At 46.4% G+C, this 15,969-nt stretch overlaps 1 protein-coding gene across 1 annotated transcript; it reads left to right on the top strand.

The window, feature by feature from the left end:
• Window positions 1-315: 315 nt before the first annotated feature.
• shha (sonic hedgehog signaling molecule a) lies at window positions 316-15,659 on the top strand. The gene is made up of 3 exons (XM_020523495.2): window positions 316-897; window positions 5,403-5,664; window positions 13,620-15,659. The coding sequence occupies exons 1-3, from the start codon at window positions 601-603 to the stop codon at window positions 14,315-14,317; spliced, it is 1,257 nt and encodes a 418-aa protein (XP_020379084.1). The 5' UTR covers window positions 316-600; the 3' UTR covers window positions 14,318-15,659.
• Window positions 15,660-15,969: the final 310 nt, after the last annotated feature.

Raw genomic sequence — 15,969 nt, 5'->3', positions numbered from 1 at the left:
TACAAATGGGGACAATTTCGGGAACTTCGATCAGCGATTCGCTCCGCCGTTCCGTATGTCAAGTCGCGGAGACTTTACGCTCAAGTCAGTCAGTGGCGGCGAATTGATTTGCATTTCCAAGGCGGGGCAGACGTGGCAATGAAAACAAGTTGTAATTGATGTTTTCATAACGAGAAGCAGTCCTCCTCCCGCTCCTGATACGCTAGACCTCAGGTGAATTTTCGGAAATTGTTGGTTTTGGTGAGAGACATCAGAAGCTTGTAGCTGCCGGCTGGCCAATCAGATCTCACTATTGTGCCTTCTGAAGCTATATTACATTGCTGTACAGCCAGTCTCTCTGAAGCGTCTCCAGGTCTCGTATCCTTTAAACAGCATTTAGTCCATTTTTTTTTCCATTTTTTTTTCCCCCTCCACACACACAGATGCACAATCAAGAGAAAAACGCAGTGAAGGCTGCCGATGTGTAACCGTTATCGGGGATCTGAAACGTGCCATTTCAGCACCTGCCTTGTTGGGAATTCGAGGCTAGAAAGGGAGAGAGAGAGAGAGAGACACACACACAGAGAAATAGGAACCCCCGAGTGATTGGATTCTGTGGACATGATGTTGACGAGAATTGTGTTCGTGGGATTGATTTGCTGTTGTCTCGTCTCGCCTGTGAAAGCTTGTGGACCTGGCCGGGGCTACGGGCGGAGGAGACACCCCCGAAAACTAACCCCACTCGGCTACAAGCAATACATCCCCAACGTGGCAGAGAAGACGCTGGGGGCAAGTGGCAGATACGAAGGCAAGATTACCAGGAACTCGGAGAGGTTCAAAGAATTGACACCCAATTACAATCCGGACATTATTTTTAAGGACGAAGAGAACACGGGGGCCGACAGACTGATGACACAGGTATGGGGGGCAAATTGCTACGTTTCTCCCTCTCGCCCACCTCATTTCCCTCCTTTTGGGAGTAATTATTTGGACGGGTATGTCCCGCAGGTTACGGAGAAAGCCCGAGGGGCGGGGGTCCAAGATTGGAGGAAACTTTATAGATTGAATCTTCTCGGGTTTTTATTTAGCCTCTTGCTTTCTTATTATCATTCTGTTGGCAAGCAACGCATCTTGAAACTGGGTTTGTGAATGTGTTTACACTTGTCTGTGCCACTGGACTTTGATCTATCACAGTGTACGACAGAGGCACCTTCAAGTCAATACCACACCGGACCGTCCCTTTGACGTTTTTTTTAATCCTCTGTCTCTCTCTCTCTCTCAACATCTTGCCGTGTCTCTCCAATTAAAATAGCTCCTGGACCTCGCAGATCTGAGCCGGGATGACTTAATGAGGCTGCCTTTTCTAAATATAGCAAAGAGAGAGAGAGAGAGAGACAGGAAGGGAGAATCGATCCGTCCTTCCTTCCTTCTCCCTGGCTGTGTATTGAGCTGGGGGTTCACATCAACATTTTTATCCTGCGCTGTTGTGTCTGCCGAATATATTGACATTCCCTTTAAGAAGGACGAGTGAGAGTGTTCGGGTACGCTCGCTTTGCCCGGATCCGTATTTAAAACGGCAACGGGCTGGCCGGCAACATCTCTTTAAAGAAGGGCACGATTCAAGGTAATGACAGAGTCAGAGCTAGTTCCTCTCTCTAGGGCCAGGATAAGGCGCTGGGTACCGCGTTGGTGGGGCCCACCGACATTCGTTAGTGGGATTTTAACGTATATCTCCGCGTCTAAAACTCCATTGTGTATTTAATCCACACATGGGGTGACAACGAAAGATAAGGAGGGGTGGTGTGCAAATTTCCGCATACAGACGCGCCGATATTACCCTTTTAAGCGATTGGAGTGGTTTAATGTTTACAAGCAAACGCGTGGAGCTCTCCTGTGCTACAACCGAGCTCCCCAGCACCACACCCCACCCTTCCCCAATCGCCTTGAGAAGGGGCGACCGTCTGCACTCAACCTTTGCCAGGATTCACGACAGTGCCTGACCGCCCTTGCTTCATGCTCCGGCAGCGATCTCAAAGTCTCTCTCTCGCTCGCTCTCACATTCTCTCTCACATCCACACACACACGTCTCGAATTTTCAGCTCCACTTCCTCTTCCATTATCGATCACGTACTGACTACGGTTTCATCGTCGCCTCTCCCTCTCTCTCTCTCCATAACCAGGAGTCATTGCAACTCAATCTCTTTCTGTCATGAACAGAGGGGTGGGAGGGAGAGGAATGCGAAATAAAATTGCTCTTCTCCTCCAGCTTGGTTCAGAAATCGCTGACTGTGGTTTGAATTCCCCCGGTACCGTCGCTGTGTGGCTACGGAGCCGAGTGAACAGAGCAGGGAGGATATGTCCTGGGAATAGGCTGCATCTCTACACGGATCCTGCATTAGCTGCCAGCGTTTGAACTTATGACCTTCTGTCGCTGTCTCCCACTCTGAAGCCGTCAGCAACACGCCCGTGTCCTGCCTGGGTTTCCCCCCCCCCCCCCCCCCCCTCAGCTTTTTTTTATCTCTCTCTCGAAGGTCAAGTTCAGCTCTCATTGGCAAGCAGCAGCACCCCTTCTCTCCCCCACCCCATCTATCCCCCCGACCCAACCCCTCCGCCCACCGACCCTAAGCCAGGCCTTCCCCGGAGTGAGAAACCTCAGCCCTGGCCCGGCAATGGATGTTTGATGCAGAGGACCGAGTGAATGTGTGGATGGGGGGGCGCGGGGGCGGTAACGGGATTGATGTAGGGACGGGGTGAATGAGGGATGGAGGGTGCTGTGTGAATGAGGCACGGCTAGGTATGAGCGAATTCACACCGTTGCGTATGGCTGCCCCCGATTTGGTTCTTTCCCTGTGGAACTTGGGATTGGTTAGACCGGGGATAAGGGGTGAGGGATGTACCAACTGAGCCCATAGTTTCTACATTTCACAGCGGCGGCGAGCTGTGGGCATGTAGCTGTAGAGTGACTTGGTCTCTCTGTCTCTCTGTCTCTCAGTTCATTTCCCGATGTCAGTGAGATTGGCTGGACACGTCCTGGCTGTAGAGAGCGTCCGCCAGGCTGTCACTCTGCACTGGGCTGCTAGCTGCTCATTACCCGCATGCAGTCCCCGGCCCAGGAAGGCCCTGAACAGGAGCTGCACCCCACCCCCCGCCGCTTTTCACCGACCTTGTCTCTGGGTCAGAGCCCCGAGATTACGAACTCCCCGGATCCGCTGCTTCTGCACAGAATTTACTTTGTAAAAGGAGTCGCGGTGCGCGGCATCTCTTTGAACCTACATTCCCTGCCCGGTTCCCAGTCTGCCGCGGATCTCTGCGCGTTAGTGACCTGATTTAGCGGTTAGAGTGAGCTCTCAACGTGGCTGGGACCATTTGCAAAGGGCAACTTCCAGATCATGCAAATAAAGAGTGGGATCTGACTAGGTGCTGGGTAGAATGTGCGTGTGTGTGTGTATTTGTGTATGTATGTATGTGTATGTGTGTAAGTGTGTGTGCAACTATGGGTGTGTGTCGGTATGTGTATGTGTAAGTATGTGTGGGAGGGCGGTATTGTGTATGGGTATGAGCAGAAAGTGACACGGAGAAGGGGTCATTTGAGGACGCTCTTTCTCTCTGACACTGTTCTTTTCTCGTGATGCATCCATCTCAATCTCATTTCTCCTTCCAACTTCGGTGCTGCTCCCGGCCAAGCCGAGACAAGCATTGATTTGTTGGTGTCCGCTCACCACCTTTTTTGGCTCGTTTTGCCCCGGATCCTAATGCCGGAGGAGTGATAAACAATGATGCCAGGGCAGAAATGTTCACTGCATTATCTGGACTGCCCTCAGCGATGTGACACAGTACTGGCTTCTTCAGCGCAATGCCATCAGCGCTGGCAAAGGGCTAGGGAGACAGGCAGCAAGACACCCATCTCACCCTCTCATATATAAACTAGCTCTCTCTTTATGTCATCATCTTCCCCCTCCCCCCCTTCAAACACACGCACACACACATTCTGTGCTTTCAAAGGGCCTTTGTGGGCCCGGATTGGTTTTACACATTGGTCTGGGGCCGTGTATAGTTGCCCTGGAGAAGGCCAAATATCCCAGCGCCGAATCCACGCCGAGATTAGAGCTAGAAGCTGTAAAGCTACATCCTCCTATCTTGCTACTTCCCCCCCCTCCCCCCCCCGTCCGTCCGTACGAGATCAGTGCAGATTTAGCTCAGAACTCGGGTGAAAGTTTTCGGTGTCTATGTATGTGAGACTTGGGAGGGAGGAACCCACATCTTCCAGAATCAATTGACCGGGAGCTCTTGAGATGACTCGCCCCAGCGCCCTATTTTCTCGTAACCCTTTGAGGCTTCTTGACCCTGAGCAGGGGAGCTGGCTCCCTAAGACCAGCAATCAGCAGGGCGTGTCAGAGTTGGTGGTGGACACAGAGGTCTGGTTCTCGTTTACTTTACCCTTTTCAATTCCACCAGCGAGCGATCGAGCTGAGAGAAATTGACGAAAGCGCCGGTTCTGAGGAGGAACACAAGGGTTTGAGTAGGTTATTGATCAGGCCGTAGGCCCTCTCGTGTACAGTACTCTGAGGGTGGAGATCCCGATATTCAAATCATTATGAAACTGTCGGTTCTTTTGCCCCTGTGCGCACGTGTCCTATAAAAGGATAAATTTATGTTTTATTGAATTCAAGTGTGTATGTAAGGGTACGTGTGTATATGTGTGTATATTTATATGTGTGTATGGGTGTGTAACTGCGTATGGATGTGTATGTGTGTGTTTGTAAGTGTGCGTATGGGTAAGTGTGTATGTGTGCGTAAGTGTGTATGTTTGGGAATGTGTGCATGTGCGCGAATGTGTGTATGTGAGTGTGTGCATCTGTGTGTGCATATATGCACATGTGTGGTGCGTGTGTTTGTGTGGGCACGTGTGTATATGTGTGTGTACGTATGTGTGTGTATGTATATGTATGTGTGTACGTATGTGTGTGTATGGGTGTCTGTATGTGTATGTATATGTGAGCGTACGTACATATAGGTGTGTGTATGTGCATGGATGTGTATGTATGTGTGTGTGTGTATGTATGTTGCAGAGGTGGAGTTGAACCAATATCCTCGGCATATTAGCCTGGGATTCTGGTTTACCAGTCCAGTGACAATATCTTATGAAGGGATCAGAGGATATAAGAGAAAATCGGGAAAAGCTGATTAAATTGGATGATCAGCTACGATCACAATGAATGGCTTAGCAGGTTCGAAGGCCCGAATGGTCGAATCCTCCTTCTGTTTCTATGTTCCTATTTGGTCAATATTGAAGTAAATATCGAGTGTTCCCGTCATTAAATGCTACAGTCTGTTTCATAACCAAAACGCAACGGTATGCTCAATGATTTTACCTCTGTCTCTCTCTCTCTCTCTCTCTATCCTTTCTTTGGCGTTCTTGGCAGAGGTGTAAAGACAAATTGAATTCCCTGGCGATCTCAGTGATGAACCAATGGCCCGGGGTGAAGCTCAGGGTGACAGAGGGCTGGGACGAAGACGGCCATCACTCGGAGGAGTCGCTGCATTACGAGGGCAGAGCAGTGGACATTACCACCTCGGACCGTGACAGGAGCAAGTACGGCATGTTGGCCAGGCTGGCGGTGGAGGCGGGCTTCGACTGGGTCTACTACGAATCCAAGGCCCACATTCACTGTTCGGTCAAAGCAGGTGAGGGAGCGCTGTAAAGCAAGTGGCCGCCTTTCCCCCTGCAACCCACGCGCCCCCCCCCCCCCCCCCCCAACACACACACACACACACACACACACACTAAAAGAAGCGAAAGGTCGGCTGGACTGCTCCTGATGAACATGGCCATATTTCATACCTGCGTTTGCACACTTTTTAATCTCGAGGCACCCCAGGCGCCAGCCATCGCTTCCTGGCACTCCCTGCAGGGTTGGGGGCGCTGAAACATTACAGCGGAGTCCCACTGATATAGTAATAAATAATGTGGGTCATTAATTCATGGTGAGTGGTAGGAAGGATGCAATAAATGAGGATGCACTCTTAAAGAGGCGATAATCACTGTCCCGGTTCATAATCCAACCATTTAATTTGTTTAGTTTTGATTAATCTCCAGGTCCCCGAGCCAAACTAATAAAAGGTGCCCACAAATAAGGGCGGAACTTTCCGAGGGTGTCCTATAGAGGTACATCCCACTGCCAGAGTGTGGACATAGTTTGTGGGTGTCGGACTTTACCTAGCTGGAAGCACTGACAAGCTCCCCGCTTCTCTGTCTTGTTAGGACCAGCCTCCCTATTAGAGCACTGGACACTGGGGGAGTGGAATTGGCGGGGATTGGGGGAGGGGGCGATGTTGAAATGGCAAATCCCGACCTACGTGAGCAAATAAACGTCCCCAATGTTTACCAAAGAGCCAAGCCCGGTTGGTCACTGATCAACTGAGTAGTGAAAGAGTGGGGAGCTGACTGACTGCTAAAATTACAGTGTATCCACGCCGAGTTTATCAGGGGTGTCATGTTGGATCTAACAAGCCAAAGAGGTCGCTGTTAACAGTCGCATCTGCACTCAGTTGTGACTGATTGATGTACAAGGAATGGAAACTCTCCTTGGACAGACAAGATAACCAGTTCTCTATAGCACCAAAAGACTGCACTAGCCGTTCTAAACAAGTGTCCGGGCAGACACGACTTTGGAATGAAGTGTCAATGAGCGAACGCGCGGCCAACTCTTTATGAATATAGTTCCAAGAGCCCTTCAAAATATGAACAATAGCTTGAAATCAAAATCTGAATGTAAGCACCATTCCACCTCCACTCTCAAGGTGTGCTAATTAATGATTTTCCCAAGGAAACCCCAGCGCAATTCTGCTACAATTTATAACTTTCTGAGCGCGGTGTGTTTTAGATAGCTGGACGTAACTCCATAGATAACTTATTTTAGATACAAATGTAGCAATCGGGGAAAGGAATCAACGATGATATCGTGAGTAATGGATTCTTTATCGGAAATTAGGGAGAGAACTGAGACAAACTTTCGATATAGACTTTGCTGAATCCTTCATCGTTGCTTTATGGTTTTGCAGCTCTTTTGACGATTTTTTCTCCGTTTGGTTGACTTGTTTGAGTCCGAGCCAAAAGGTGCCCAGCTCCAATCTGCCTGCGAATATTTACCGAACTCTTTTATATCTATCTGCCTGTCTATTTCTCACACACCACTACAAAGGGCTTCCAGTCGGTAGACGGTGTAGCCTCAGATGAACAGTCCCTGAGCCTTCCTTTAGTCGACGAGAGCATCCAGTGAATTGGAAATTGTTGCATAGCGAGAAGGGGAGAGTGATAGGCCGATTGGCTTCCGTCTGTGTTTTAAGTGTCCTATGATTTCCAGCTCTGTGAGTCGGTGCAGTCTTGCTCTCTGGGATATTGTTTTAGGAACACGAACGCACACAGTCTCTCTCTGTCTCTTTCTCTCACACACATACACACAGACACAAGCGTACATAAAGCTCATTCACCGTGCTTGTAACGCCACACACTGTCTTAATAAAGGATTTACCGGGCCCGGGGCAGGCGACAGCAAAGGAGATCTTGAATTAGAGATAAGAATTCCGTGAAGATTCATCTAAAAGCGAGTGTAATCCCGGGCCTCACTTTAAATAGGAGAGTGTCAAATCTATAACTTAAAATTCTAAACACACCGGCTCATTCCATTCTGTGTCATGTGGGGCGTGTGACGGAAACCAGGCGGACTATTGGAAAAGACTGTTAGCTCAGTCTCCTATCCGTTTGTTCCGCCACCATTTCATGACGGGGAATCAGATGAGAAGATTATATGCTGTCTGCTGAGGAGAGAAGGAGAGAGAGAGAGAAAAAAAGCGTTCCGGCGAGGAAGATTCGCTTTCTACATCTGTATTTGCTAAAAGTATGATCCCAGAGATAGGAATGCAAAGACGAATTGTCTCAAGCTCCTGAATCATTGTCAGACGGGCCGAATGAGAGAAGGGGGCATTGATAATGGGTTGCATTTAAAGGCAATCTTGGTTATTTAAAATTCAAATACACATCTCGAGTGGCCAGGCAAGACGGAACAGTGCTGTTCCTGTTGTGCAAATACCGGGCTGTTTTCTCTCTCTCTCTCTCTCGCAAGAGCCTGCATTCTGGCGTGTAGTGTGTGTGTGTGAATTAACACAACAGGGGCTTGTGCACCTGAGCAAACAGCCCAAGAGCTGGGAAAGAAAGTGGAGACGTCCACCCACTTTTTTTTTCTCCAAGAGTGTCTCCTCCATTAGCTGAATCAGATTGACAATACGGCCCCTTTAGCGGATTTTAATTAGACTGCAATGGACCCAGCCTCACCCCCCTCCTTCACTCTCCCCACCTCGACTCCCACACTCACTACACAGAGCAGCTTTTCAGATGAGTTTCTGCCGCTTTAATTGTCACCGGCAGCAAACTCACATGCAAAATTCGCCAGCACTTCTACCCTGCTTGCCTCTGCTTCTCAGTGTTATCCCGCCCCTCCGACACTAGCCCGTCCCCAACCCTTATTTCCAAACAAATCCCCGTCCAGAAAACAACCAACTTTTTTTTTCTCTTGCATTTAATCTGTGGCAAGCTTTGCAAATCAGTTTCATGAAACAGAGGTGAGAAACTCGTTAACAAATCCATAAAATGTTACTTCCTTTTTCTCTCTCTCTCCTCCCCTATTAATCAGTGGCTTCCCGAGAAACAGACGGGACTTTGTTTTCTTCAGTGTGAGGGCTAGGGACTATGAGATGGTTCCTGTCCTTTCTTCAGAATGAAGGCAAATTGCCCCTTGGTTTCTGGCTAATCCAGCGATCAATTTTCCCTCCCACTATTAGCAGTCCAGATTTCTCAGACATTTCCAATCCTGCTCTACATTCTCGCGTCCTTGAATATCCGCCTAAAATATGAGACATTCACATGCAACGGCTTGAGAGTTGCTTTTGAGTGGTTTGCTTAGAGCTTCATGTTAAAGGGAGATGAATTGACTGCGACCCGTCCGATAATAGATCTCTTTCTGAAGATTCGACCCTGATTTTCTTCGGAAAAGGTACTGAACGGGGGAGGAGTGAAAGGGGTAGATAAGTAGATGAGCCCCAATCTATAAAGAAAGTCGACTCTGCTAAAGAGGAATAACCTGTCTTTGCGGTTTAATCAGTACATGGATTATAGAAACTGGAAATATCATCAAACAATTCCGCAACTGATTTGTTCATTTCTGTCAATCCATTTTCTTACCACTTAATTGATGGAAATGTCTGTCTATCTATCTATCTATCTATCTCTGTTTATCTATCTATCTGTCTATCAATCTATCTATATCTATCTTTGTCTATCTATCTCTAGCTCTATCTATCTACTTATTTTCATCTATCTTCCTACCTATTTATCTATCTCAGTATATCTATCTGTCTCTCAATCTACATGTTATTTATTTATCTAGTCTCAGACGTACATACGTATATATATAGCAATGTATTTATCTTCCTACCTTATCCAAATACACAGCACGGCAGTACAATATGTAACGTCAAAAGCACAAACATAATTCTCAATATCAAAACTTTTTGTATGGTTTTGAAATTCAGTGAACGCTGATGTGACTGCTGGTTGGCATTGAGTCCAGACACAGGCTGAACCCTCTCCTTTTAACCAGTACCATGCCGACCTGAAACGCCAACACTTGTTTCACCCCATCGACGCTGCCTGAGCTGCTGAATATTTCCAGCATTTGTTTGATTTGTCTTTTATTTTAAGCTGGGATTTCCAGCTGCTGCGGTATTTTGTTTTAGTAGGAACCTAATGTCATTGCATGCCTGGTTGGTCTTGGGGCTGTGATTCATAACCGCCTGCTGAAAATTAGAGCTTTCTTTTATAAATACAGGCTAAGTAAAAGTGGCATACTCGGATGGGTTATTTAGTGAACCCTGCCCTGTCTGACCCTGTCGTGACTTGCCCAACATCTCATTGTCCGTGTCATGTTCCCATTTCCCAGGCTTACCCCGAATCTCGACAATTTAACACAAAAACTCTCTCACACAGTTAATAATGTATTCAATAAATGGGTGAGACCTCTCGAGAGAGTTACGGATGTGTATGCAGAAATGAGGAGGAGGAAACGCTAGTGAGCCCTAGCTAAAGTGAAGCTAAAGCACCAGTTTCGTTCTCTAAATGAGTTGGGTTAAAAGAGGGAGGGGGGAGGTGCAGGAAGGGCTGCTACTATCCACAGAGCCTCTCACTCAAGAATCTAGGAATATGTTCAGTTTTGAGGATCAAATTCAGGATAGATATATTGGCCTTCCAAGGGTTGAAGCACGGATTCATTAGAAAGCGGGACTAGTAGATTTTAATTCTATACGGATGCGGTTTTGTATTGCCTCCAGCGCGAATGGCGTAGCGCTGGACTTGTGATGCTCAAAGGATTGATAGGGTAAGCAGAGAGAAACCATTTCCTCTGCGGGTGGTGGTACTGGTTCGGAAATGGTGATGGAGGCAAAGCAGGTCAATGTAGTCCTGGTAAGGATGGGCTCTAATCTCATTGAATGGACGAACAGGCTTGAGTGGCCGAAATGGCCTCTTTTTCCTTTATGTTCTTGTGCTACATAGTACTTGCTTGAAATAACACAGCGAGCAAGAGATGTGGGGTCCGGATGGATAGCTAGTTAAAATTGTCCCTTGCATTTTCCCCTCAAGTAGTCAGGGTGTAGTGCTAGTGTCACTGGGCCGCTAATCCAGAAGAACCCCACAGACTAATGTTCTGGGATCAAGAGCTGAATCCCATCACAGCAGATGATGACATTTAAATTCATTAAAGACCTGGAATAAAATGCTAATAGGGCCAAGTGATTATCGTTTAAAACCCATCTCGTTCATCGATGTCCTTTAGAAAAGGAAATTTCCCGTTCTTACCCGGTAAGTGTGACTCCAGGTCCACAGTAAGGTGGACTTCAAATACTGGCCTAGGCAATGACACCCACACTCACATACCATGAACGAATAGATTTAAAAGCAAAACGCAGCTAGCGTGTGATTGAATCAGAAATGTTGCATTAGCACCGAAGGCCTACCTGGAGTGCTGGATGCAATTTGATCTCTTGTTTTAGGAGATAAATTGACTGGAGGTTGTCCAGTCCCAGAGGATGCAGAATTTGGAGGTTTGAAGAAGACAGCCTACTTGGCATATTCTCACAGAAAAGCAGGAAGATCTAGGAAGAAGGGAGGAAAATGTCTGTTGGAGGAGGTTTTACCTGGGGAAAGTATTTTTGTGAAACTCGTGAGCAAAGTATTCAGGGGTCACTAGCGGTTTTTTAGAGTTCAGGCAAAACTCTATTTGGTCAGATACTAACAGAATAAACTATCCCAAATCGGTTAGATTCATGCTAAATAGATGGAAGTCTTAATTACAGGGGAGGTTGGGCAGGGCAATGAAGGTAAACCAAAACTCTTCTTCGTTCCTGAACTGATGCTGCGACCAACAATTGAACTGAACTTAAAGCGGTCTGCCAGCTGTTCCCATCCTAAAACGATGCTGTCAGTATGATGTAGAGAAATACATTAATTACAGTTGTCTTTCAGTTTATTGTTGTACATTGATGTGATTGATCAATTGGAATTGGAATCTGAGAGGTCACTTGCGGTTGGCTATGAAGTAGTCGTTTATGCCCAGGGTTCTTATTCTCTCTCTCTCTGACAGTTTGGAGGGCCTTGCAACCCACTTCCAGCCAGTTACCTCAAAATGCCGTCCTCTTTAATGCTATAAGTACTGGGATAAACAGCAAACAGACATTAAAAATCAATCAAACAAGCAAAATACTGCGGATGCTGGGCGTCTGAAATGAATAGGACATGCTGATAATACACAGCAGATCGGGCAACACCGATAAAGGGTGGAACAGAGAGCAAACTTTCGATGAATTCTCAAAACTGCTTATTGACCAGAAACGTTAGCCATTTGTGCTCGATTTTAACCCATTCAAAAACCAGCGTTAAAATCGAGCCATGAGCTCTGTTTCTGTCGCCAGCGCTGCTGCCTGACTTTCTAGATATTTCTAGCATTTAATGCATAACGAAGTATTCTTGCTGGTCGATAATTGTAGTGTTTAGAAGCGTAGCCTACGCGAGTGTCCAAAGACGCTGATGTCGAGTGTTAGGCAATGATCCAATGTGAGCCTTAAGACCGCGAGCCTATAACTTAAAATGAACGGACTCAACTAGGAGCATCCCCGGATGTGAAGCCTGGGAGACCATCTTAAAAAGACAGGATTGACAGGATTGATTCACAACTCCGCACGCCACATCCCGATTAAGCCCATAATACAACCCAAGATCCTGTAATCCTTGATTCACCTACTGATCAATAACCTATTTTAGCCTCAAATATACACAGGAGTCTGCCCCACAGCTCTCTGCAGCAAGGAGTTCCAAAGACTCACAACCCTCAGAGAGAGCACATCTAGAATACAAGAGCACTTTAAAGGCAGTTCAGAGAAGGTTCACCAGGTTGATCCCCGGTATGGAGGGATAATTTTATGAACAAAGGTTATCCCTGGGTTGTGTTCACAGAATTATAGCAATTCCAGTACGCCTAGAAACTGCCCTTTGGCCAGACTCAACCCTGTCTACTTAGTTTGTGACAGAGAGCGGGCAGGCAGAATAACGTTAGAGTCGATTTAAGGTTCCGATTGCATTGCAGCTGTTAAAACTTCTAATGTCTTATGGAAGAGGAATGCGTGGATCGGAACTATACTGCCATCTCCCGAGCGCAGTGAGTTAATACGCCGGGCGAAGCAAGAGCTCTGCTCCCAACAAAAAAGTTCAATGTTTGGCGCTGTTTTGATGTTAAGATTAAGTGCTCGGGCGGGCACAAAACATTTTACCGCGTCCAAAGATCGACTGAACACCTGTATAAGAGGCCCTCTTGTGGGGCAGTGTTATTGTCGCTGTCCCTGTCAAATCCTACCTGTTTCAGAGGTGTATAATAATATCTCTGAACAGGTCGTTTAGAAAAATAGAAAAACATTAAATTAAATAGGGGATGCTGGAAATCTGAAGCAAACAGAGAACGATGGAGGAACTCGGCAGGTCTGGCAGTATCTATGGACAGAGAAATTTCCCGGTGACCTTATGTAGCCTGATCCATGTTGGGGAGTTATTGGGCACTGTGTCAAGGCAAATTGGCATCGAGTAGGGTTACCAAGGCACTGGTACATTAGCAACATTTGAAAGGCATCTGGATGGGTACATGAATAGCAAGCGTTTAGAGGGATATGGGCCAAATGCTGACAAATGGAACTAGATTAATTTAGGAAATCTGGTCGGCATGGATGAGTTGGACCGAAGGGTCTGTTTCAGCGCTGTACAAATCTATAACACTAAGACCTCTATTAAAGTGAGGGATTCCCCCCTCGCCTATTGTAGGTTGGATTGGCTGCTGGCACCTGGGGTGGGGGTGTGGGTGTGTTTGGGGGTTATGCCAGAGAATGGCCATCCTAGTGTTAGCCATGATGTCCAATGTATTCTGCGTTGTCTGTCTGTGAACAGCTTGCTCGATGCCTCCGTTAACACAGTTCCCCCGCATCATTCTCAATAATGTTTTCTCTCCCCACTCCCCTTCCACCCCTTTCCCTTTCTTCTCCAATAGAAAACTCAGTTGCTGCAAAGTCCGGAGGCTGCTTTCCAGCTTCAGCTCGCGTGAGCCTGGAGAACGGTTCCACGAAAGCGGTGAAGGATCTGAGAGCGGGAGACCGTGTGCTGGCGGCGGACAGTGAAGGCAGGCTGTTCTACACCGACTTTATCATGTTCCTGGACAGAGCCCGGGAGGCCACCAAGGTTTTCCACGTGATCGAGACGCGGCAGCCCCGGAGGAAGCTGTCCCTTACTGCGGCTCACTTGCTGTTCGCCGGGTTGCGGCGGCGGAGCCCGGGACAGCCCCAGTTCCGGGCCACTTTCGCCAGCAACGTGAAACCCGGGCATCTGGTCTACGTGCCGGACGGAGACGGCCAGCGGCTGCGGGCTGCCACCGTTCAGAAGGTTTATTTGGAGGAGATGGAAGGGGCTTACGCCCCACTGACTGACCAGGGCACCCTCGTGGTCAACCAGGTCCTGGCCTCTTGCTATGCCGTGATAGAGGATCACGCACTGGCCCACTGGGCGTTCTTGCCGGTTAGAATGAGTTACGCGGCCAAGTCCTTATTTTCACTCAGTGACCCATTCACAGCCAACAGTACTGTCCCGGAAGACGGCGTCCACTGGTACTCCAACGCCTTGTATCAAATAGGCAGATGGGTTTTGAACGAGGCATCCATTCACCCACTGGGAATGACATTGGACTCCAGCTGAAATCTTTTTACAGCAAGGGGGAAACAGCAAGGGGGAAACTCACCCAAGATGAAACTTTTACAATGAACCACACACACACACACACACACACACAGAGAGAGAGAGAGAGAGAGAAATCAAGTACAATTTCAGTTGAGACCCCTGTTGTTTTGTTGTTGTTGGGGGTTTGGGGGAATATTTATTTCGTTTGCATTTGTATTTTCTCTCATTGTTTGTTTCTGCTTTTTTGTTTGTTTGTTAATCCTTTATCCAAAACAAACCTGGAACTTCGAGGGCCTTAAAAAGAAACTCCTTTGATAATTTATTCCCACGTGAACCTCTCTTTGACCCCAGCAGAAAGAAAATAATTTTGTGTGGTCGAACAAGGAGCGCAGAATATATTTTTCTACAAAGTCTGATATCGTGAAACATTTCAGAATCGTCAGCAACGTGTTCCCTTTGGACCATCGACGCATCTAATCTTGTGTTCCGCTCTCACATTTTCCTGTTCTTGTTTTCTCTTTCTGGACAAAGTTACGCTACGTTGGGGGTCCATAAATTATATTTTTATACACAGAATTGTAAATTAGATTTTGGAGAGATCATTACTTAACTGAATCACAATTCGTTATTTGAAATAGTGTAAAATACGAGAATATATTATTTTAATTTAAAATCTAGGTGCAAAAAATATAACGTTTTGACCATCCCAGTTACATTTTTTTGTTTGTTTCTTGTTGAACGTGCTATTTTGTAAACCCAGATGTGTTGCGATTAACGTTTGGGCGCCAGAAAAAAAAGACTGTTGTCCATTTATCACATAATGGCGCCTTGATCACTTCCATCTGGGACTGAATTCTATGGGAAGAAATTATTTTTTAAAAGCGAGGAAACTTGAGAAAGAATATTAACATTCTAATGAAAATAGTAGTTTGTACAAAGTTTTTTTGCATACGAATTAAAATTCGACAAAAACAGCTGTAAATTTACTAAACCGTATTATTTGCATATTTTGTAATAGTTTAATACAGTAGTTTTATAATATAGAAATGTGCCAAAATGCTCTTTGAATATTATTAAAATATACAGCATTTCAAGTACACTGAATTTTTGATTAAAAAGAGGAAGTGAATGACTTTGTGTACAGATACCTTAAAATATTTTGCAAAGTTAGAAGAGATATTTATGTTCTTGTGTCACCCACTGTAAGTCTACCATATTCTGAGACTGAATGGTTGTCTGTAATACAACAGTCGGACAATTTCGTTCAATCATTCTGAGACTTTAAAAGAAAAGCTATGACGAAAACATTGGTTGTGGCAGAGGTGCCGCTTGCGAATAACAAACATTTTATTTCCTCAGCGCTGCTTTTGTTTTTGAACAACATTTTTATAAAAATAAAAATTCTCTGAAACCTAATGTAACTGTACTACATTGGAGAAAGAGGCTTGTTTGAATGTATTAACTGCAAAACTCTTTTTCCATATATTTTACGGGTGCACCTCCTTCCTTGGATACGCACGTGGATTGCTGAGAAATGTAATAAAGATTTATGCGTGAGATTCCTAAGCGACGGTGATGTAATGCCGGTAGCATATCCTTCCCCCCTTATTCTTTCACCGGTATCGTCGGCACGGACAGATTTTCCTTTCCCTAAGTGTCCTTGAGCTGAG

This window comes from Rhincodon typus, chromosome 2 (assembly GCF_021869965.1).
Source record: "Rhincodon typus isolate 14 chromosome 2, sRhiTyp1.1, whole genome shotgun sequence".
Lineage (NCBI taxonomy): Eukaryota > Metazoa > Chordata > Chondrichthyes > Orectolobiformes > Rhincodontidae > Rhincodon > Rhincodon typus.
Note: the sequence above shows the minus strand (reverse complement) of the source record. Positions and strands in the feature narration are given on the sequence as shown.